General features: G+C 39.1%; 1 protein-coding gene across 8 annotated transcripts in view; it reads left to right on the top strand.

Annotated features, from left to right (window-relative positions):
* The window catches only part of TSNARE1 (t-SNARE domain containing 1), a 478,612-nt gene that overhangs the window by 280,057 nt on the left and 173,592 nt on the right, over nt 1-24,963 (top strand). For all 8 annotated transcript variants that reach the window (XM_021387367.1, XM_021387368.1, XM_021387366.1 and 5 more), the window contains one exon: nt 12,817-12,889. In XM_021387367.1, coding sequence (XP_021243042.1) covers nt 12,817-12,889 — 73 coding nt within the window. The remainder of the gene's footprint in view (nt 1-12,816; nt 12,890-24,963) is intronic.

Here is a 24,963-nt window from a genome sequence, read left to right as displayed (position 1 = left end):
GGAATACAGAGTGCCACTTGACAGTGACTCTTGAATTCTGCTCTAAAGGAAGCAAAACCTGGGCTCAAAATGATCATCTGTTGGCCTTCCATATGTGTGAGTTGTCTTCCTTGTCTTGCTTCTCCTCAGCTCTTACTGGGAAACAACACTGAAGCCTTCAACTTGTAGTGATACTGATCTAAAGCAATGGGTAGTTCCATATGCCTTTGAAAAGTGAAGGCCAAAATATCAGATAAAATTACCTTCTATCTGCCTAGCTAACGAATCATAGAATCATAGAATGGCTTGGGTTGGAAGTGACCTCAAAGATCATTTAGTTCCAATCCCCTGCTTGTGGAAAATATGGTAACATTATATGTACTTTTTCCTTGTGAAAACAACCCTAGAGTACAGATTCTTCTGGTGGATGGCAATAGCAACAAAAAGCCAAAGGAGAAAAGGGTAAGATGTGGAGAAGACACTGCAGGGATAAAGTAAAGCACTGCAAGGTGAAAGACATGGCAAAAGCAAACAAGGAAGGAGTGGTGGAGTAAATAGCAACTGGAACAGTAGAAGTGAAGGTCTAACAAATGTAAAGCCCATAAGGAAGAGGAATCGATGGGGAAAAACTGCTCTGGACAGTGAGATCAATATAGTTATGAAAGTGGAATGGAGGGATTCATGGCTTAAGTAAATAAAACCTGAGAAATCTCGGGCATTTCAGAGTGAAAACATAGAGAGAAAGTGAAGAAAAACTGTGGATGGCACTCTTGACTCCACACAGGGCAAGCTATGAGTTAAACCAGGTACTAAGCTAAGAGCATTTTCTAAATGCTTCTTCACCACCAATCAGCATAAACATACAGATGTGTTATCTGCAGAGTTGGTGGACCAAATTGCATTTTTGGAACATTTTTTTCTCTGGGAACAATGACTCAGAGGATTCTCCCTCTTTGCCAGTGCTACTTACTATTTTGCAGACTCATCTCACTGGTTTAAATCCACTGCTTTCTGAAGGTGCCTGTCTCCCTCTTGTGCCTACTGAAGATGCCTTGGGAAACTTTTCTTCTGAGTGACTCTGGGATTGTAGGGTGTAAGGATTTGCACCTTTCTAATTTCTTTATACTGACAAAAATCAAAGACTTGCAAAACTCAGTAGAAAAAGTTTTCTAGACCGTTCATACTTTGCAACTCACTCACCTCCGAGCTATGGGCAAAACACTGCTCATCAACGCAGAGTAAGTCACTAATGTAGTTTTAACCAAGACATGGAAATTTCCATCTGGAAAATAAATACAGAAAATTGAAAAATAATGCAAATGGCCATACATTTTTCAGAATCTGCCTAAGGCAATGTTTATCTGATGGGAAGGTGTGTAAGAAATGAGAGAGAGCTGCTTGGACTAGTTTTTTTTCTATTAGAGATTTGGAGGCAATCCAAAGGGAAAGAGATGAGGAAGAAGTATTACGCTTAATTTATGAAGAGAGATTACAGGAATTTACCAACTGCAGGCTCAGAAAGTGCAGTAGTGATTAGTTGAGCCATGATGACTGCATTGAGATACTCGATGTGTAATAGCATTGAAAAAAGGATAGAATAATTTAAAACATTAAGCTTGAAAGTAGTAACAAATTACCAGATAGTAACTAGAGACAGATAAGTATGAATTAAACATTAAGAGTAATCGATGAACAATGAGATTAATCATTTTGGATATAATGGATACTTCTGAAAAAAAGCTATCTCATGTGCAGAATGGAACCTAAAGCCATATGAAGGTTGCTCTAGAGAGTCAGCTCCATCAAGTCTGATTTTTACAGGATGTGTGAGCTGTCAAGCCTTCCTTTCCTAAGCCTCTAGCTGTGCTGTAATTAATTGTCCCTCAGGTGCCTTTGCTCAGCATTTATTCCTTCAAGGAAGCCCGCATTATTGGCTGAAAATGCACAAGATGAGTGTCAGCAATATAGTCAGCAGTCAACAGTGCTGAAATTTCAAGTAGTCTGCAAAGAACATATTGTTTGTTTTTAGAAATACATAGGACAATACATTGCAGATCCATTTTCTTTTTACTTGTATAGAGGTGATATCCTCCCTGCATCAAAACCATGGACTCCACCTGTAATGAAGACTGACTTATCTCCATACTCTGTGCTTAGTACAGTAGTTCCAGCTATTTTGAACCTGAGAACTGACAATATAGAATCATAGAATCATTAAAATTGGAAAGACCACTAAGATTATCAAGTCCAACATCATCCCATCCCCTCGATGTCCACTAAGCCATGTCCCTCAGTGCCACATCTCCATATTTCTTGAACATCTCCAGGGACGGTGACTCGATCACCTCCCTGAGCAGCCTGTTGCAATACCTCATCACTCTTTCTGAGAAGAAATTTTACTAATATCCAACCCGAACCTCCTCTGGCACAACTTCAAGCTATATAGTAGAAAACTGTGAAAAAACACTTTGTATTGTCAGTCTTCTCCACCCATTGTCTCTTTGTCTTTCCCTTTTCAGTTAAAATTAGTGTTTTTTTTTTAATTATTTCACAAGAATAAATAGTGCATCTAAATAAATGAGAGCTGCTGAATGCAGCAGTTCATAGCTGCAGACCAGACTCAGCAATCAGTACTTTACTTAAGGAAAATAATTGAGTGGCAATTGATAATACATGACAGTTTAAGATTGCACTAATTGCTTAGTTTCCCAGAACACTCCTAAAAAGAAAATGTATTTCTCCATTGTATGTTTCTGGTTAAATGACCCTCATGGAAATAAATCCAGAGTGAAGAATTAATAGTGCTGCAAACAAAGTGTAGAAAAAGTTGAAGTTTTTGTCATAATCTTTGCACCGTTACCATTTCTGAAGGTAACATACTGCCTGCAATAAACTACCTTTCCCGGGGCTGGTATCAGGCACTGAGATAGATTACAGCTACTTCCCACACTACTTGTATTAGTTTATGTACTGCAGCCCAGGGCAGAAAGTAGGAGATGCAAAAGGGAAATTCAGTGTGAAAGATACTGAGTTTGGAGTTTGGATATGAATTTCCATATCTTTGGTCACTTAGTACTTGGGAGATCATCTTCTTCTGAACAGCTGCAGAAATGTGTAGCTGTAAGCGTTAAAATAACTTTATTTTTTTTAGAAGACTACATGTCCAGAACTAGCATTCCTATTGCAAAAATAAATAAATAAATAAATAAAATAGGTTGCTGTATGAAGCCATATATCTCCCTTCTTCCAGTTTGTCGCTGAAGAGACCCATGGCTCATTGGACCAGTTTGGAAGCTGATATAAAATAACCGTATAATACAGACTAATAGTTCCTGGTGGACAGGTATCCACATCATGAACCAGTTCATGGTAATTACATCTAATCAGTGTGTTTATTGTCCAGCTCTCGCAAAAGACTGAGTGGGCTATTGCTAATTAAAGACTTTTCTCAGACAAGGCAGTGGATCGTTATGGATGGACAGGTCTTCTCCAATTGGTGTGACTGTTTTTACATCTTGTTTTGTATTTCGTTTTTGCTTTCAGGATGTCTGACCAAGCAAATTTCACAACTCCTGAAGCTGTGACTTGTATTCTGGTTTCTAATGGTTATACAACTTCAGAACTTTACTTCATCAATAGGCATTTCTGGTTCCCAAATATGAATGCCACAGTATCAGCAGTTCATTATCTCTATTTGCATTTATTCTTTTTATATATTTTATTCATCTGTTGTGGCACCAATCTGATTACCCCATAAACATAAATATAATTGCAGCCCAATGCTTTGTTGGAAATACGAGGATATTGATCTGTCTTTGGTTGCAAAGTAGCTAGAAACTTGCTTGTAGGGGAGCAAAACGTTGAATTTGTCATTTGGATGCAAATAGTTGTTCTGTGACATTGTCAAAATAAAGGCACAAACTAAGAAGCATGTAAACAACAAATGTTAGGTGTGACCAGTCTAATAGGTTTTTAGTGTTATCGCTTCCAAATGTTAGAATATCCCAGAGATTTGCACCAGCTGTGTTAATAAAATGCAGTGACAGCAGACAGTGAGGAAAGGGAAATAAAATGGTGGCATTCCCTCTTCTGCAGAGCAGAGCTGGCGTTTTCCCCCATGAGTGCCCCATCCTTGGAAACATTCAAGGTCAGGCTGGATGGGGCTCTGAGCAACTTGATCTGGTTGTAGATGTCCCTGTTCATTGCAGGGGAGTTGGACCAGTTGGCCTTTCAAAGACCCTTCCAACTCAAATGATTTTATGATTCTGTAGTTGGGAAAGTAATGAAATCACTTCCCTTTCAATTCACATAGTGTGTGGATCTTCTTACAGCTTTCATTGTGGGAAACAAGCAGTTGGAGACTTTATGACTTTCCAGGGGAAGAGGAGAGAGGTGGAAATGGAAGAAGGGCAGTGCATGACAGAATGTAGAAATGCACCTGATCTCATCCATCACAGATGAGTTTTGAAACATTCATCTATTTGCTCCGCACCTGGACTTTGTTGCATAATTCCTTTGCTCTCCACACAGATGTTATTTCTTGGTTTTCTGATGAGAACCTTTCTTGCGTGATATTAAAGAATCATAGAACTGTAGAATCACAGAATCATAGAATGGTTTATATTGGAGGGGACCTCTAAAGATCATCTAGTCCAACATCTTCCAATAGATCAGGTTGCCCATGGCCCCATCCAACCTGGCCTGGACATCTCCAGGGATGGAGCATCCATAGCTGTTGCAGTGGCTCTAGAGCCTTCATAGCAAAGAACTTTGTTATGTCTAATCTAAATCTTTTAGTTTAAAATCATTAGCCCTTGTCAAACTGTATTAAATATGAAACTGTCACACCATTAACTGTAAGATAAAATAATATCAATACAACATTTGTTGCCAGAACTAAGCAATGCAGACTAATATTTGTTTGCCTGTTATCAGAACATATCAGCATCCCTGCTTATCTTGCAGTGGAGTGATTAGCTAGCAAAAAAACATGAAAATTAGGTTCTGTTTTGCTCTTCTGTAGGCAGAAATAGTCTATGTTTGTATCTCTACAATCTGATAAGCCTTAAATGCCCAATTCATACCTAGTGTTTGTTGGGGGTAAGTAAGAACTTAAAAATATTAGTTTATCTATATATATGGTTAGTATTTGTACAGGAGGATGTGTTTGTGGTTGGGTATACAAGGATAAAAGTGTATGTGCATATACGAAGCCACAGATTTTTAATAGCTGCCGTCTTTAAGTAAAATTTTGGATGTAAATTAATTAGAAGTTCAAAACTTTGGTTAGTAAGAAATTTTTACATGATCTTTGCTACTTCCTTGTATGCTTAAGATTCCCAAATATAAAGTGAGGATACCTCTTTCAAAACAGAAATATTGATGAGGTTCTCCATTAACTCATCTCACATTTCCACATCTAAATGTCTTTGAAAGGTCAAAGTATCTATTCCTATCATTTGTAGTATCACATTTCCCTGAGACACCAGTCCAGTTCTGACCTTCAGCATGGACTTGGAACTGATAAAGTTCTCATGAAAGAAAATATCTGCCCTAAACAGTCAGTGATACCTATAAAGGGATACCAAGGGATATAGAATATCTGGAGGATAATGATAGCAATGCATATTTGCAGGTGATCTGATTTAAATACACAGTTGTGGAGTGCCAGAGAAAGCTGGCTAAAAGATGCTAACAAAATATTTACAGTAATGTGCTGTAGCACCTGTATGCTTCTTATCACACCTTTTGGGTAGTATCACAAAAGATGAGACCTATTATTAACAGAAGCTGTCAAGACAAGTCTTCAGACATGGTTATATGGCTAAGGGGAGAGGAGCTTTCCAGGGGAACCGCCTGTCAACCAACTCCTGCTCAGATTGCTGCTGGTGAGAAGGTGCTCTGAGGGTGGTAGAGAAGGTGACTTGGAGGTCTTAAGTCCAATTCATTCAAGAACATCATTGAAATAAAGAGTAACCCCATGATATGTGAGATGTCCATTAGGATGGACAAAGGGACGTGAGCTGCATTGAATATATTGCTACCTTTTCTGTTCTTACCAGTTCTACAGTTTTGCCTCTGCTTCAAACACACAGTCATTTGGGCTTCCCACATGCCAGCTTTGCCCTCTTCAGTACACAGAAATTTGCTCAAACATTTGCACTGAGGAGGGTACAGTAGGTTGAACATATCATTGGGTCAATGCTCGGAACATAATGAATGATATTTCCGACTGGCTGTTCTGAGGAGCTCTGTTCATCCCTGTTGAGGTCCTCTCTGCTCAAGCCTCACCTCTGCCTTGTGGGATCAAGGCATGTCATAGAATCATAGAATATCTTAGGATGGAAGGGACAGTTCGAAGATCATGGAGCCCAACTCCTGGCTCCACACAGGACCACCCGAAATCCAAATCCTATGTCTGAGAGCTCCCTGAACTCCAGCAGCTTGTGGCTGTTCCCACTGCCCTCTGGTGCAGCATCTTGTCCCGACACCCACCTGACCCTCTCCACATGCATCTCCATGCCATTCCCTCTGACCCTGGGCCTCACCAGAGAGCAGAGCTCAGTGCTGCCCCTCCACTCCCTTAGAGGAGCTGTAGGCCGCCATGAGGCCTCCCCTCATCTTGCTTTTCACAGCCTCACTGTTTGGCTTTTGGTGGACAGGAAGAATGTTTATGCCACATTTCTTGATTCCACTGTCCCTGAGAAGATGTGGTATTAGGAGGCTGAATCTACACACAACTATTTTAGTTATGCAGTGCAGTGCTACACCTCCCAAGATGACACAACAAAAAAAAATAGAGAGGAAGCACACACAAGTGAGCAAGAGGAAGAGAGTAACTCCCCACACTGGCTCTTGTGCTGTCCCAGAGGAGATCTAATTCAGTCTGTAATTGCTGTTCTGTATAGCTTCTGCCCTCAAAACAATTTTCTGCTGGTCTGCTGCTACTTAGGTTGAATCAGTTTGATTTATAGAATACCATTTTTTTTCTTCCCAGCCACAGACAAGAGAAAAATATTTGCTGAAAGATTGTTACAGCAAGATTTACCTTTTGCACATCTAGCATCAGAGAAGCTTGCCGACTTTTTATATAAGCTTTTTCCTATCCCTTCTTCCCTCTAACTTTAAGAAGAGAAAGGTGATAGATGAATACCATGCATGGATTAGTCCTTCTCTGTACTTGGGGTACGTGTTTCACATATACTGGACCGAAGAATAAGAGATGCCCTTCTTCCTTGTTTTCCCCTTCAAGAATCATAGAATCATTAAGGTTGGAAAAGACTACTAAGATCATCTAGTCCAACCATCAATGCATCCCCACCAAGCCCACTAAACCATGTCTCGCATTCCATGATAGTGGGGCAGAATGGCACCTCGGTTGTAGAATTCAGCATCACGTGAACATTTAGCCAGCAAATAGTATAGATGTTAATTGGTAATCCTGTCAAATGTGAATGGGGAGTTTGCAAGTACACATACATGCTAATATGCTAAATAGAATAGACCAGTGATATTTCTGATCCCATTTTTTACACGAATTTAATCAAAGATCCTCAGAAGCACATGTGAGTTATCCTTTGGGCTGACATTGACAAAGGATTCTGGAATTTTGCTAAGTAGGACAGAGAAAATATTGATAGTATGTGATTTTTTTTATCCTTTTCCAGTGAGCATGTTTCCCCTTTCTGGTTTATTTAGTGTTGTTGTCGTGGTTGGAATACAGAAGTGTCCTTAGAATATGAGTAATGTCAGGGCTATGTTCAAAGTTTTCAGTATCAATAAATCTTCACCTCATTAGTCATGAAAGTGGAAGTGAGGGGAGGTTTACTTATTTGCTGTCTTGGTGACTATCTCAGTAATGTTCATTCTATGGGGAAATAGGCTGCTGGGATTTATGATAAGGTTGTTCCCATCTTGGGAACAATGTCTGAGTTTTACGACTCAACTTGTCCCCAGATTCATTTTTAAAATGTTGAGATTGTGGTCTTGCTGAAGTAAAAAATGGGAAATGTAAAGTTTCAGTTTATCTGCAAACTCATATTTCCAGAAGTTTCTGTGCAAGAGTTGGAATTTAAGAAATTTTCCAAATTCTAAGTACTTCGCAGTGACATTATTCACTTACCAAGTCAGGTGAAATTACTCATTTAGTCCTTCCATTTTAGCCTACTGCTTTCTGTTAAGAAGTTACTAAACAAATTTTCTTTGTCTGGAGTAAATGCTCCAGTTCTTCAGGGTTCAAAGTTCTTCTGTTTCTCTGGTTTTCTCATTTATATTACTTGTTAATTGACAGTTCTGTACTTCCTTTGGTTATCTTTATCATGTGACATTTATTTTCACCATATACTGACTGTGTTAATGACGTGTCTTACAGCATGGATCACATAACATCCAATATATCAATCTGTGTGATAAACTTCTCCTTTGGAAAGAAAAAAAAAAAAACAGATGAATGATTTAAATCTGTCTCCCTCTTGCTGCCTAATCTAGGGTGTGAACTGTTGCCAAACAGTCGAGGCTGATGCTGATTAAAAAGCAAGAAACTCCATCCTAGGTAGCTGGCAGGAAGAACACATTTTTGAAACAGTGGCTGCTGTTGTACTCCCAGTTTTGGTGGAGTCAGAGAGATTTATGAGGAGCTTTATTTCACTCCGAATTCTGCATACTGTGTGCAAAATTGGGGAAACCAATGCAATTTGATTTTGTTAACAAACTCTGATGCCTGGCAAGTTCAGAGGTACCTTATGATAGAGATAACCTGGCAAGGAGAAGCAGAAACATAGCTGCTAGGTATCTGCCATTATAGATGGTCTTTATTTCTAGCTATTTTTCTTTCTTCTATTTTTTCTTTTTGTTTTGCTTACATATATCAGGTGCTTGGAAACTTCACATTGCCAGGTTAAATTATTCAACATATTCCTTGCTTCAGGTCAGATTGCTTTGTACTCTGTGCCTTACAACTGCCTCTGTTGTTTTTTCTTACATTGAGTAGCCACATTTTTTTCCTTCCTAGCACCTCAGAATCTGGTTTGAAATAACGCGTTTGCTGAATTTTAAGCATTGATACAATGATTTGAAAGGGATCTATACTCTGCAGCTGCAAAGCTCTTCCCAACTACTTGAATAAAAATGACATATCTGAAACATTACAGTTCATATACAGTGTGGATTTCCTTTCTCATTCTTCCCCTTCTTATCATAATATCCTGGAATCAGCAAGCAGACAGCCCAATTCCTTGCAGTTAAAGTAGCGGAGGAGGACCCTATGTGGACCCATCTGATCTTTGTTAGACCAGATTGCCTACATAGTTTATCCCAGTGGAAATAGTGGGTGGAGGTATAGTTCAGTATATTACAATAGCCTCCATCTAACCTAATATATGTACAAATAAAAGGACGAGTTTTAGGCTGTGTTCACTTAAAGTGCTTTAAAAGAAGCAGAGCAAAACAAAACAGACTGATTGAAGTGCAGAAATAATTTTGTTTATGTTGTTTTTAACAGGAACTGAAGATTGATATCAATGGCAGTTTAACCAAGAGACAAATGAGTATTATGAGCTTTTTCAATGTTATTTTTTGCTTGTTTAATATTTACTTAATCATCTTTTACTAAGCAGTTAAATGAGAGCAGAACAACACATTCAAGTTAATTCTCATTTCTTCACATTTTCTTAAACTTTCTTCTTTCAAATATTTTTACCAAAAAAAAAAACCAAAAAAAAACCCCACAACTCCTCCATCCAAAAAATCACAACAAATTTCTCCTCATTCCTTGGCAATGATTTATGACCACAGTGGTCTAGTGTAATCAAAGTTACTTAAACATTATTGCTTTAAAAAATACTCTACAGAATTTACAAGTTATGAATAATACCATACATAATTAAAGCTTCATTTAGTTTGACGAGTGAATCAGTGAAGTGCATTTTGTGATCCATTACCCAGTCTTTGTTCGCGGGTTTTGGTTGTGTTTTATTGTTTTTGTTGTTTTATTATGATTTCTCACAATTTTGTAAGTCTTTTGTTTCTCCTACTTCCTCAGTTATTCAACATTTTGAACATATTCACAAATTCACAGTGGTACTCTCAGGCTTTATTGCAAATGAGTGTGATTCTATTGCATTTTATGATTAAATGTTATGTCACTTACATTCTTGTAACAAACTTCAGAAGGATGTGTATTCATTTTGTTTTTCATTTCCTAAATTTATCCATAACAATTCTGAATTCTTTAAAAGTGGGATGGAAAGAAGATGACTTTTTTGCATGATGCTAGTGTTGCAACAGGACCCAAGCAGACAAATTAATTACTGTGCAATTAGTCCTGGGAGAAGCAGGTTCTTCAGAAACACTTTCACTGTTTCAGAAGACATCTTGATCTTAGATGTTACGTTAGGCATATGTTGCTGCTCCTCTCTTGTGCAGATGTAATGATGCTTTGTTGGTTGAGCATGTGTTTGATTTTGATTTTACAATTCTTGTATTATCCAGACATTTGATTCTGTGAGTGAACTAAAGAAGTCTGGTTTGTTATGCCTTTGTATGTGTTGTTTGGATTTTTTGGTACCCATCAACTTGTGAAATATTTATAGAATCAATGCACTCATATTTCTCTATTTTGGATTCTCTGGTGTCTAGTTGGCAAGTTTTCCTTAAAGCCATTTATCTCCTCTTTCCATTAAATTCTTAGAAACTTAATATCTTTGTGTCACTCTGTCAGATATGATTGCAATCTGCCAATAAAAAGTTTAAAAAGTCAGGAGTTGGGATGTGCATGCAAGAGAGTGGAAGAAAAAGCTGAGAAGGCAGGTCAGCAGAGCATGAGAACTGAAGACAAAGGACACAGAAAAAGATAGATTAATGCCTTCTTCAGCTTGCACTTTACTAGCAAGACTGTTCCTCAGGAATCCCTGGGTTCTGAGACCAGAGGGAAAGTCTGGTGCAAGGAAGATTCTTGGTAATAGAAGATCAGGCCAAGGAGCATTTATACCAACTGAACATACCTTCGTCCTTAAAGACATCAGAAGTCAAGCTGAAGGAGGCTCTGGTCAGCCTGACTGAGCTGTAGATGTCCCTGTTCATTGCAGGGGAGTTGGAGTAGAAGGTCTTTAGGGGTCTCTTCCAACTCGAGCAATTCTGTGATTCTATGATAAAGTCCATGAGACCTGACTGGATGCACCAAAAGCATTGGAGTTTTCCAATGTCATTGTGAGGCCACTCTTGATTATCGCTGAAGAATAGCAATCAGAGGATGTTTCCAAGGACGGGAAGAAAGCAAATGTAACTAACTAACCTGATAACTTTTTACCATGAGATGACTGTCATCATGGGTGAGTGTGAGGCAGCAGTTATCGCTTATCGTGACTTCAGTTCCTAGCTTTTCAATAGCAGGTGGTTACGCTGAAATCACAGCAGCCTTCATAGGCTGGGGAAATGTTTCATGACAGAAACCTCATGACAATTCCAGTGACTGGAATTGACTAGTTCTGCCCCTGGGGGGGAATAAGTTTAGGCACCAGTACAGGCTGGGGACTGACTGACTATATGGAAAACTTGCAAAGAAGTATCTTCTTCAGAAGTCTCTTTGAACCAGTCTATGAGCAACCTAATCTAGCGGTAGATGTTCCTGTTCATTGCAGGGGAGTTGGACTAGATGGCCTTTAAAGGTTCTTTCCAACTCAAATGATTCTATGATTCTGTGATTCTACTGAAGTAGAATCACAGTGTGGCTTCCTGGAGCAAGAAGCATTGCCAAGTGGTCAAAGGAAATGCTCCTTTCTCTCTGCTCAGCATATCCAGAGTGCTGGGTCCCCAACATGAGGAACACATGGATAAACGGTTGCCCAGTCTATGAACATCCATGAAGATGTGCAAAAACAAGTGGACTTTGTCCTGGGCAACTTGCTTGGAGCATTGGACTAAATGATTTCCAGAGATTCCTGCCAGCCTCAATGTTTCCGTGATTCTGTAAGCTGTACAGTTAAACAAAATCCATCCTGCTTGAGTGTCTTTCTTTCTGCTCTGCTAATGTTGCCTTACTGGTAGTGCATTTAGCAGTATCTGCATTATTATGTCTATTATTGCTAGGTTAATTGTTTTTTATAAAAGGCAGTGTCATAAAAAGTCAACATATGCTCACATTTGCTCTTGTATATGGTAAGTGTTCAGATAATAGGGAAACAAACTCGCTGGAGATTGCTGTCTTAGAACTAGGAAAATTTCTGTGTTTATTAACTTTATTTTTGGTACATTTAGAAAGGTATAAATGAATCCATTCATCAAACACATCCTGACTGATGGATTGATTTCTTGACTGTCTAGCAGTAAGGAGATTCAAATTCAGTGATTTTTTGATTGGATCTCCACTGATTCACAAATAATTTTTTACCAGATGAATGAAATTCTAAAAATGGGCTTCTCCTATGAAAGAATCTGCACTTTAGGATGAATGACTTGCACCAAATATATCTTTTTTTGAGAAGAAACAGGTTTGCAGCAGTTGTTCTTACTGTTGCATTTTCCCTCTTAGTATTCCACAATTCTGAAAAGCAACCATAAAATCATATCATTCTACTTGTTTCTTAAAAAAGCTCAAGTCAACAGGCTTACTTAGATCTAGTAAACCATGGCATTGTTTAAAGGGATTTTTCATTTACCGTGGGAGCATGGAGCACTGGCTCTTTTTCTTTTAATTCTACACAGGCAATATTTTTTTCTTATTCTTTCTCTTCTTTTTTTTTTTCCTCTTTTTTTTCTCTTTTTTTTTTTTTTTTTTTTTTTTTTTTTCTTGTTACAAAGCTTGGTTTCAAAACATCTCTTTTATGTTTTCTGTGTTTTCAGAGTGACATGCTCGATGTGAACCAGATCATTAAAGACCTGGCCTCCATGGTACATGAGCAAGGAGACACAATAGGTAGGTATCACTGTTAAAGTATGTGTTTTGTTATGCTCCTATGCTATTCCATTGTGAGATTGTGTGTTTCCTCACAAGAAACTGTGATGCTGTGATTATTTCTCCTGTGTTTTGTGCATGTAGTACCCTTAGTGAAATTTTGATCTGACAAACTGCTCTGTGCAATAGCATTCTTATATTTGGAGTAGTTAGATATATTTAGCATAAAGGAGATTTTGAGGTGAGATAAATTTGTTCAATTTTGACTACAACAAAGAAGCTGAAGAATATATAGCATTAACTAAGAAGGGATTCATGTTTTTAAATTTCTAGCTGGAGCTGTAATTAAAAAACAATACCAGCAGTAATTATGGACGTTATTATAGAGTGGCAAAAAAAAAATTAAACAGCTTGCTTCTCCTAAATGGAAATTTCTCTCCATGTTACAGACAGTGCCTGACTGAATCTTCAGCATCCTACCATTATGACACACACGCACACACACACACAATCTGAAACTTCTGCCCACTAGTTGACCTCTTCTTACTTTATAGCAGCCATTGGCTAAGAACATTGTGGAGGATTCTTGGGAATGGAGGAGATGAGAGAAATTGCTAGACAGTGGAACAAATTGCCCAGAGAGGTGGTGGATGCTCCATCCTTGGAGACATTCAAGGTCAGGTTAGACAGGGCTCTGAGCACCCCGACTGAGCTGTAGGTGTCCCTGTTCATTGCAAGGGAGTTGGATCTGATGACCTTTAAGAGTCCCTTCCAACTCAAACGATTCTACAGTTATCTTCAACAGCAGCCCACCGGTGATCATCACCATTTTTTTGAATAGAGGAATAAGAGACAGTGATCTGCTCCTTTTAAATTTCCTTTGACTTTTTTCTTTGTCACTGATGTGTTCTTATGCAGCTAAGAGCAATCAGGTATTTTTTTCTTTTTTTCTTTTCTTGGTGTGTGTATGATGATACTCTGAAGTGCTTCCGAAGCAATTTCCAGTTCCAAATTTGAGAGCTAACAGTCGTGAAGCCATGATGAGGGACTTAAACATCAGAGAAGCAAGGTTTGGGGAGATATTACTAACCTGCAGTGCTCACTTGGAGTACTTACCAGAGCTCATGGGAGCTGGATCAAGTCCTAAGGCAGCCATATGTAAATTATAAAAGAAGAAAATCTTCTCTGTTGTTTATTAAAGAGTCTGAATTGCTTTGCCAAGCTTAAACCTATGCAAGTTTCTATTAGCATCAGATACCTCCTTTCACACTGAAATGAGCTTTCTGCATCCCACTGAGAAATACCACTCAGGTTCACAGGTGCAGAACAAAATCAAGATAATATCTACCAGTTCTTTCTTGTTTTGTTTCTCTTTCTTGGGCAGCTTATTTTTTATACATATACGACTTCAGAACCTGATTCATCTCCAGAATGTACATCAGATGTTAATGCCTTGAGGGACATGAAAGCATACATCAGTTAGCTTCAAGATCCTTGTAACCAATTTTCTTAAGGCATCATGTATTATTTTAGGATATTGCTCATGCTTAGAAGTAGCCTAGTATTAACCAGCCTGTGAGAAAATTATATTAAATAGTGTGTTTTGGTATTGCACCATCAGAAGGGTTGTTTCTTCTCATTTCACGGCAGCAGATTTTTTTTGTAGCTTCCTCAGAAGCATCTTTTCACTCTGGCAGCTATTCAAGGTATCTTCCCAACCAATTGCTGAAAGATCCCACTGTATATCTTTTGACATTCGTGTTACATAGACATAAGTGAGATTAAGAGTCAGTTGTTGAAGAGAATTGAAACTCCCACAGTGAAAATACAGCAGCAGTGATGATAAGGGACAGCTCTCTTGACACTTGTTTGACTTTTTTATTGCATTCCTCTCATATGCATGAAATGAAAGCTCTGTGTGTGTCAAGTTAGAAGACATGGGAAAACTGTATATCCAGGGAATCTGAGGTGCATAATTCAGCAAAAAAAAAAACAAAAAAAAGAACACCAGCCAGGGCTGTAGCATGCACCAATGTTGTTCGCTCTGAGCTGGGGAGAATTAACGAGAAGAGCTTGTCTGAGCTATGCATAGCACAGGAAGAGTAACCCAGACTTCTTAGAAAAACCTTAAAGGAAGTTTTGCTATTGTGTGGACCATTTCCTTAATGAGAACATCTGTAAAACTCCCTAGAGTAGAGAGCAATTTCTGTCAGGCAGGGAGGAAATAGATGAGTGGAAATGCAGAGTCGGGGCAGCACATCTCTGTTATTTTTTGTCTTCTGCAAAAGTGTACATTCCAAGTCATGGCATATCTTTGATAGGGTTATTTAACTAAGCATTACAGTATCACTGAGTCCAAATCTCAAAGCCAAAACAAGCTGGTGATGTTAGTTACTTTTTAATTAGCTGAATCTCTTAACACAGACTTACAGGAGCTCTTGGCAAAAGCATCCTTGTGAAATTTAATCACAAATACAGGGAATGGGATGTCTCCTTCTCCCATAAATAAATCCCTTCTCATCCACTTCTTATCCTAGTCTCTGTCCAGCTTTCTCCCTGAAGTTCCTTACTGTCCCTGTCAAGTTTCTCTATTGCATAACTGACCAAAAGTCTCTACAATAATTTTCATTGAAACAACCAAACTGAATGAAGTTTGCAAACGAACCCCTCCCATAAAATCAATATATTATCTTATTAATGAACTTATAAATACTCACCCTTTGGTGCTTTCCTAGAAACTAATTTCAACAGCTTGCATTGCAACTGGAATATCTCTGCTGACTAGTTGTCTTCTACTTCTAGCCCTGCTGCTCAAGGAGAAATTCTGCATTAGTGCTCTCTGAATCCAGAGAAACATGCCTGAACCAAGATGAGGGAGCCTGGCAGAGTTTACATAGGACTGATATGCTCCTGCAAAGGGTCACCAAAACTTGTCAGCTGCTTTAGGCACGCTCTGACAGTGACCCTCCAAAGAGAGAACACAAAATGTGGAATAGAAGGCTACAAACAATTTCTTGGGGTACTGTAGGAGAGACTTAGGGGATCTGAAACACAAATGGCAAGATCTTCACAGGGTAGTGAGGAAAAGACATGAAAAGCAACAAAAAGCTGTCATTGGAGTAGGACTGTCTCCTCTGCTATGCTTAACTCTCATTGTAACAGGTTCTTCAGCAAAAGCATCCAAGGTAAGAATTAAGCACTTGGCACTTGGAGAAGTAAATTACGTTGGGGATGATTGCTAGTGCAAGGAGTCTCTCCCTTCTGTGCTCACAGATAGCTACCTACTCAATTGAATGAAGTACAAGTCCTCAACAGCTGGAACATTCCCAGTGTTTCATACTGAAAGTCATTATTTTACAAGTGCAAGCTTGTCCTTCCATTGGCCATATTGGGATAAATACGCATAGTTCCATGAAGTCAACTTTGTTGTTGGTGTTAGGGGAAAAAGAATCCTAAAATCCCCAGGTCATCCAAAAAAGGTGTTAATAACACAGTTACCAGTGTTTGTATTACTGCTGATGAGGACAGGTGTGTACTTATCTACCTCTGTAGGCTTCTGTTTGCATTTGTAACAGAAAATAAGGATGATCTGAATAATATAGTCATTGCATTCTATTTGCCTGTAGCAAAAGAAAATACTTTTTTTTTCATTTAGATGAGCTTTTTCTCTCTCCTACCTGTGTTTGTAACCTCACTAGTTATGGCAAAATAAGGAGCAAAATCTGCATTTGTCATCTGAATTGTCCCAATTCACCTTTCACTGTTTGCATTTTCATCACTTTTCACAAAGCCACAATGCCAGACCAATGTTGTTCTGAAAATGTCATACATGTAGAATATTTTGTACTTCTAGAAAAGTCATATTTCTTCTGATGTTGGAAAATTTTGCAACCAACCTTCTGCCATTGTATCTTTAACCTTCCCACCCCCTACAATGGCAAGAACATGGCCACTTACTTTAAGATTACAGCAGCAGGCCATGGGAATTAGTCCTCTAATTCTTTGTTCTTACATAGAATCTTGGAATGGAATCATAAGATGGCTTCGGTTGGAAAAGATCTCAAAGATGATCTAGTTTCAAGTCCCTGCCATGAGCAGGGGTGCCTACCGCTAAATCAGACAAAGTAGGTACAAACTAATGTTTGCAAAGCAAATCTCATTGTCTGGAAGAAGATCCTACTGCACTGAGGGAAGTACTTTCTCTGACTTCCTTTTCTTTCATTACTTATTCAGGCTGAGATCTTCGTGCTACTAAGGTTTCATGTCACTCTTGAAATCTGTACAGTACATATTTGAAAATAATAAGGTTAAGAAACTACATAACATTATTTAAAGAGAATGCTCTCTCACTTTGCAGACATTGTTACTTGGTATCTTCCAGGCTAGAACCCTCAGACCTGCCAAGATAAATATAAACACAGCAGCTGTTGCTTTCCTTCAGTCTAGGAAGAAGTTTATGATGGGGTCAATATATTCAGTCCTTGAGTAATGCTGGTGTTTGCTGACATAACACATTGTCAGTTATTGCCTGATGATAATGAACCTCCTTCAAAGAAAGAGTATTTGCATGAGTGCAAATGCGCTACTTATTTTGGAAGCTTTTAAAGCGTGTGTTTCTTTTTTCCCTTTCTTTCTGTGAAGTCAGGTCAGTTCTGTTGCCTGCTTTATCGTCATTGCTTTTCCGACCTGAAGGCTAGTTTAACGTGTAGACACTGTCAAGAGTCAAGAGGGCACCTTTGCACACATGTTCTCCAGTCTGACTGCCTGAACAGCATGACAAAAAGTCTGTTGTCATATGCATTAATGCAAGCCAAGTAGGGAAATCATCCAACTGGATCCTTAACTAAACTCTCCAGAGTTATGTGTCTCCGCTGGGACATCTGCAAAAAATGAACACATCTTGAGAGTGGTCCCTGAATACCTGAATGTAACAGCTCTAATATCTACGTTATGTTGAATGTGGTCTATGAAGTCTCTCATTTGGTTAAGTTATCTAAGTGATCTCTGAGGAGACTATTATGTGAATGGGAGCGCTGATGTTCTCATTCGTTCCTGATGAATTGGGAAATCTCCCGGCTATCTTGCTTTCAGCTATTTGTGGCAACGTGAAGTTAAACATCAATGCAGAGCACAACCTGTGTAGGGAGTGTATACAGAGAGGTATTTCTGAATCAGTGATCTTTCATGTACTAAACACTTCCCATTCCTTCAATGAAACCTCCAATTTCTTCGTGCAGCCTATGTGTATATCCTGTTCTGTTATCAGTCTAATTAAGATGTCGTGTAAACTGCTGAAATTGCATACTACTGCTACCCTTAATTGCCTTGTGGGCAAAAATTTCAAGGGCACAGTGGTTTGAATACCTCTGCTCTCACTTTCAACAAGTCGCTGGATATAGACATCAGTGAAGAGCCTGTAAATTCATAGGAACACAGAGTCATAAAGTTAGAAAAGACCTCTAAGATCATCTGATCAAAACATCAAACCATCACCAGCATGCCTACTAAACTCTGTCCCTCAGTGCCATATCTCTGCATTTCTTGAACACCACTAGGGATGGTGACTCCATCACCTCCCTAAGCAGCCTGTTCCAAGACCTCACCACTCTTTCTGAGTAGAAATTTTTCCTAATATCCAACTTGAACCTCCCCTGACACAACTTAAGGCCATTACCACTTTTCCTAATGCTCAGGAGAAGAGGCTGACCCCACCACCTCACTACAACCTCTTCGGGGAGTTATAGAGAGCAATAAGATCTCCCCTGAGCTTCCACTTCTCCAGACTGAACAGTCACAGTTCCTTCAGCCGCTCCTCATAAGACTTGTGCTCCAGACCCTTTACTGCTTCATTTCCCTTCTCTGGACACACTCCAGGGCCTCGATGTCTTTCCTGTAGTAAGAGGCCCAAAACCGAACATGGTACTCAAGGTGTGGCCTTGCCAGTGACAGTTCAGAGGGGTAGTCACCTTCCTGCTTCTGCTGACTGCTGTTTCTAATACAGCTGGGATGCCATTGGCCTTCTTGGCCACCTGGGCACACTGGCTCATGCTTTACTGACCAACACCCCCAGATCTTTTTCCTCCATCCAGCTTTCCAGCCACTCTGTCCAAAGCTTGCAGCATTGCGTGGGGTTTTTCTGACCAAAATGCAGGACCTGGCACTTGGTCTTATTGAAGCTGCTCTGTTTCATGTTAGGTACAGATTGATGATCATTGCTACAACTAAATTGCTGGAATTGTTGGTGAAATAGCATGATCTTCTCTGATAAACACATTTTGCTAAACATCATAGGCAGCATAAAAATGGGATGAGCTTTTCTGCTTCTTTTCTGTTTCTGCGCTCAGTGAGCATGAGTTTTTGTTTCGTTTTGCATGGACTTTTGCATTTACTTTTATTGCTATCTGCTGGTAGGACAGCACTTGCTGGCTTATAAGGAAAAGAATAATGGGTAACTGTAGATTTCTAAATTTACTAACGCCTAAAGATTTGTCTGCTGCTCTGTGTTTGACCTTCGTAATGAGATTGGGCTGGTGTACTTGTAGTTAATGAGCCAGCTAATTTTGTAAAAGAAGCAAGGCTCTTCCTTTTATGAGGTTTATTGCCACCGGTAGGATTCTTCTCACACCAATTTATTCAGTCATTTTGGGGCAGTTGGAACTGTTGTGCTCTCAGTTTCTTGAAGTGTTTGATTGAGCAATAAATGTCCTACAGCAAGAAGCTGCCCAGGTGGATGGTTTCTTTCTGCTGGGAGTTGTCACACTCTGCCACACATACACTGCTTGAGCAGGTTAAGTAAACCAAACAAGCCATGTAACACAAAAGTTGCCAAACAACTTGTAAATATCAGTAACTTTACTTTGTAAGTAAAATATACAATCTTCCCAAGACAGCAAGCAGAAATGAAGTGTTTTTCTTTCTATGAATCAACACCCTAACATCCTCATTTATTCCTGTGACACAGACAGACATTTCCTCAGTCAATTGACTGAAGTGTAAAACTTGATCGCTTATGCACCCAGCTGTGTGATAGGAGTGCTGTGTTAACTGTAGACAAAAATGGACTTTTGAATAACGCTGTGTACAAGTGAAATTAAGCTGTTTATCCATTTATCTCATTATTCATGAGCTGCATTTGAAAAAGCAAGTATAAATGGATCATAGCATTATTTGAGTTGGAAGGGACCCTGAAAGTCATCTAGTACGTAGTCTGATCCCCAGAGGTCCTTTCCAACCTCTACGATTCTGTGATTCTGTGATCTTTACTTTATTTTGGTTTCTTAACAATTTAAGTGAATGCATTTTCTGGCAGTTTGGAATAATATTTTCTTTAGTTTGAATGTTTTAAATAACTTAAAAAAAAAAATGTTTTGAGGTTACCACACCAGCAAATAGTGTGTACTACAGAAGAGTAGCCGCAGTTTCTCATTGCAGCGAGGTTGCATGCTATATTGCTTTTTAAAATACTTCCAGAGATTATTGGGAAGAAAAAAGAAAATATGAGATATCCATAAATTTTCTTTAAAAAATGTTGTGTTTGTTGAAATGCCTTTTTTCATCAGAAAAAAAAAAAAAAGAAGAAGAAAATTTTAAGAAAGGTGAATTGATTCTTTTGCCATGACATAATATCCTCCCATGTTCAAATTTTGGGCTAAGAGTACAGTCTGAAAGCACCTAAAGACAGTTGAGAGCATCATGTGGGAACACTGGATACATCAGGTTGCTGAGCAATGAGAGGACGAGCTGTACCATGCACCCACAGGAACCTGTACATGAGCTGACTTCTGGTAAAAATACCAGAGGTTGCTTTGGACCACTTCTTTCTCTATAAGAAAGAGAAGCAAATTACTTTCCATCTACTAAAGTGGTAATATTCCTGCACTCTGCCCTTTACCACTGAGCAGATGATGTGAGGTACCTTATTCTCTGGTAGGACGTGCTGTTTTCCAATAGATTAACACAAGACTATGTTTGAATTTTAAATCTCTGGAAGATGCATCCTGGCAGGCATGGTGAACCACTGGCAGGGCGATACCTTTTTTTCAGTGCATGCATATTTAGCAGATACTTGACATTTTCAAGATGCATTTCAAGGACAGTATAAATCACTCAGGAGCTGAAGTGCTGTAAATTTATGCTAGTGTTCGGCCATTGTTTTACAGCCGTTTGTATTCATTCAGACTGGGGCTTTGGTCTGTTGACTGAAGAAAACCAGCAGGAAGAGCTGGTTATATCATTTTAGCAGAGTTCCAATAGATTTTTGAGGTCTGCTTGGAAAATTGGGTTGAGCAGTTGTTGCCCTACCTCCAGGGGTTATGGTGTGCTACTGTGTGGGAGAATTAGAGCTCTGCTAAAGTCAAATACGAAGCAAGATACTATCTGCTTTTCTTGGAATCACAGCTCTTGCTGCTGCAAATTGTATTTCATAGAATCATCCAGGTTGGAAAAGACCACTAATATCATCTAGTTTAACCATCAGCCCTTCCCTACCATGCCCACTAAACCATGTTGCTCAGTGCCACATCTACCCTTTTCTTGAACACCTCCACGGACAGTGACTCCACCACCTCCCTGGGCAGCCTGTTCTAATACTTCACTAAAATTTCCCTATACCAGTCTATACCAGTGTGACCCATTTAGCCCTAGTTCAGCAAGTGGGAGAGATTATTTTACAAATCCTCTCATGTGCCCAATTTATAACTTGATATATACATAGAAGTTTGCAAATGCCTAACCCTAAGTCATTTCAAACTTCACTCTGGAAGACCTGCCGTAGCTTTCCTTCATTTAACATCAGCAGTCATGCCTGTGGAAACCTGAGCCTCTTTTTTCATGCAATGAATCTCACTTTAAAACTCTCCAAGAGCATGGCGATTAGAACAGGAAAAGTTCTTTTTCATGCTGACAGCAATTTCACCCCAAATTTGGCTTTTAATTAAGAAAGAAAACTTTGCATATTACAAAAACATTCCTTTTTTAATATTGTGCTTCTCAGTGTGTTGTATAGATTATTTTTGTCAGAAGATATAGTGATGAAACAGGGTTAAGCTTATTGGAGTGCTAAAAATAAAAGCATACTGTGAAACCTGAAGGGGCCCGTTTTGATTATAGCCAAGTGGGAGCATTTTAAAACTCTCATTTACAAGCTCACTTTCCTGTCTTTCAAGCAGCTCTACTGAAAATGCTGCCTTGTGAAACCAACCCATTGTTGCCACTATAAAGACATAGGTCACCGGGTGATTCCTTGATATATTTGGACAAAAACCTCACTCCAGCCCCTATCGCTCCAGTAATTTCATATAGAAGACTCTTGTTGGCCATTAGCAGGGCTTGATCTCATAAGACAGGTAAATAGATAGGGTTAACGAGACCGCTGGGGGTCATCATGACTTCTGTCTATGTGTGATAAGTGTGTCATAAAATCCTATTGAGTTACATCTGAAAACTGGTCAGCTCTGCTGCCTTCCTATTGAAAGGATGTGTTTAGGCAGGAAAATTAGATGTCTTTTCCTAATTCCTTGATGCAACCGCCATCTGCTTTGGTGTCCCTCAGTTTCATAAAATGGTAATCACATCGCCTTAAAGTTTTTGTTTGCAAAATGTACCACAATCATAAATTCATCATCACAGAACGAAGATGGGAAATCATTATGAGATTCAGAGTACTGAGACCCTTTGGAAAACTCTAGGCTCAGAGTTGGGTTATTACATCTATTTGGGAGCAAAGTCGCTGTCCTTTAATGCTAAAGGCAGCGGGCAAAGGAAAAATCAGACCCAGCTGATGTTCCTGTCTTCTTAACAGTTTAACATCCCTTTGGAAATACTTCCTTCTCAACCTCTAGCCTTGGAGAGAAGCCTGAACATACGCAAGGTGAAGCTCAGAGCAATCACTATCATTTGGCAGAGATGTGCTGACATCTGCTGAGTGACACATTTATTCTTGACTTATTGATATGGTCTGTGTACTTCCTTGTGATTTAACCCAATTTCTCAATTTATTCTCTTGCTTTCCTGCATAAATCAGAAGAAATACACAGTTACATAGTGTTACGTATTTATATCTCATTTTTATGGAGTTTTGCTTGTTTACTTGTTTTTGTCTGCTCCTCTCAGGATTACACATTTTTACAGAGAAAATTTAAGTGGGAATTTTGCTCATTCCAAAGCTTTTATTCTGCTGTTCGGAGAACAACTGAGCAGAAACTTTGCCATCAGAACCCACTCACCTCCTGCAACATCACATCAACTCGTGTAGGACATATAGCACATGACCATCCTACTTGGGAAAGCATGTGCTAGAAAAAATGAGGTGGTATTGGCAAAACATGATGAGTAGGACATGACTACTCCATTCCATGCAGTTGTAGTAATGTGTTATTGAATGGTCAGGATTTGAATTTCAGTTGAAGCAAACCAGTGTTGTCTCAGTGATTAGTTGCCAGTTACACACGTCTATCCTAGCTTGCCAACACAGAAACAAAAAAACTCCCCCTTCCTACTTCTAAGCTATTCCTCACTTCTACCCAGAAAACATCAAATATACCTCTCCTACTACTCGTATAAAGTATTTAGAATGACCTCTTACTGATTTATGGGCCAACTTCAATTTCTGTCTGGAAAGACATCAAGGCCAGTGCTGGAGTAGAATATCTATTGTTTTTGAACATGAGTATAAAACTAATAGTGATAGCACAGGTGGACATGTGCTAGTAGGGTTTTCCTTGGGAGCCTGCCTTGGACCTCATTATTAAGTGAGAGGTTGAAAAGTGCCTATCATGTTTTACTTACAGCTCTTTCTTAGGTACGTGTTTGAAATAGACCTTGAGTAGATCCACTCACATGACAAAAATACTGCTCACTGCACTGTGCTGTGTTACCATTCATGTTTCTGTTCATCGTTTTTGGTAATTCAGCACCATCACTTTCTACTGGTATTGAGAAGAAAAGGGGAAGAGAAACATCTGTCACTTTCCCTGGAAAACATTCAGATTGTTGCAATACTTGCATGGTTGCCACACTGGTGTGTGCAAGTTTGTGGACTCAAATGTTCTAAGGTTCTGTACAAGCAAATCTGATATTTCTTCGTAGCCAGGAGTTGTGATCATTAGAAACAATCTTGATTGCAAAGGAAGCATTTGTGCAGAGCTCAGTAATGACAACCAAGGGTCACAGTTTTAAAATCATAATAAAAATTGAGAGGCTTTGAATATGGCCAATAAAATTATGGCATATCAATCTGTAAAAGTGCCAGCCATGTAGTTTGCTTTTGGTTACTACAGCATGCATAGTGTAGTAAAAAGGAATGGAAAAAACAACCCTCAGAGTTATTAAGACTTTCAATAGGTTTCTGGGTGCTAAGAGCAAGTTGGGGGGGGAGGGTGTTGTTCCACAGTTTATCTGCAAACCTTCATTCTTTACTCATCACAAAAGTGCTTAATGTGTTTTCCTTAAAGCAAATAAATAAATAAATAAATAAATGTTACTTAAATCTTCAATGGCAAGTTTTAATCCAGCCCCTCATACTGTCAGTTAAATAATTTCCATTAATCTTATTAAAGGCAAGAGAAATTTCAGGAACCTTATTCTCTAATTTCTGCCAGAGGCCAAATTCCTAAGGATCATTTTCATATACTTTGTGGTGTAATGTCTGTGCTAAATCCCACATGGGCAGACTAAGCGTACATATTCTCACACTGTGGCCAGGAATTATTGGCTGCTCATCTCTCACTGGACAAATTGGTGAAGATTTCTAAGACTTCCACTGAAAGCATAAACCTTTAATTGCAAGTTTTATATCATAAATATCTTGCTTTCTAAGCACAGCGCTGGAGTCAAAATTTAAACTTGTTTTTGATGGAAATGGCGTTTTCTCTCACTGCCAGCTGCAATGTGTAGCTGTCAGTCTTTCCTTTCTCGTCTCATTTTGATTCCTTGTGTATTCCCCAGCTTCCACAACCTCAGACCTAGCAGTCTAGGATGAGATTCATCTCCCTTAATTTTAGGCAGTGGCAATTTGTCTCATTCTAAGCCATCTGCGCAGACCTCTCTTAGAGGCTGGAAATGTGATCCAGGAGTTGGAAGTTGTGATTCATCTGATT

Source organism: Numida meleagris, chromosome 2 (genome assembly GCF_002078875.1).
Source record: "Numida meleagris isolate 19003 breed g44 Domestic line chromosome 2, NumMel1.0, whole genome shotgun sequence".
Taxonomy (NCBI): Eukaryota; Metazoa; Chordata; class Aves; order Galliformes; family Numididae; genus Numida; species Numida meleagris.
This window is presented reverse-complemented; position numbering and strand designations above follow the sequence as displayed.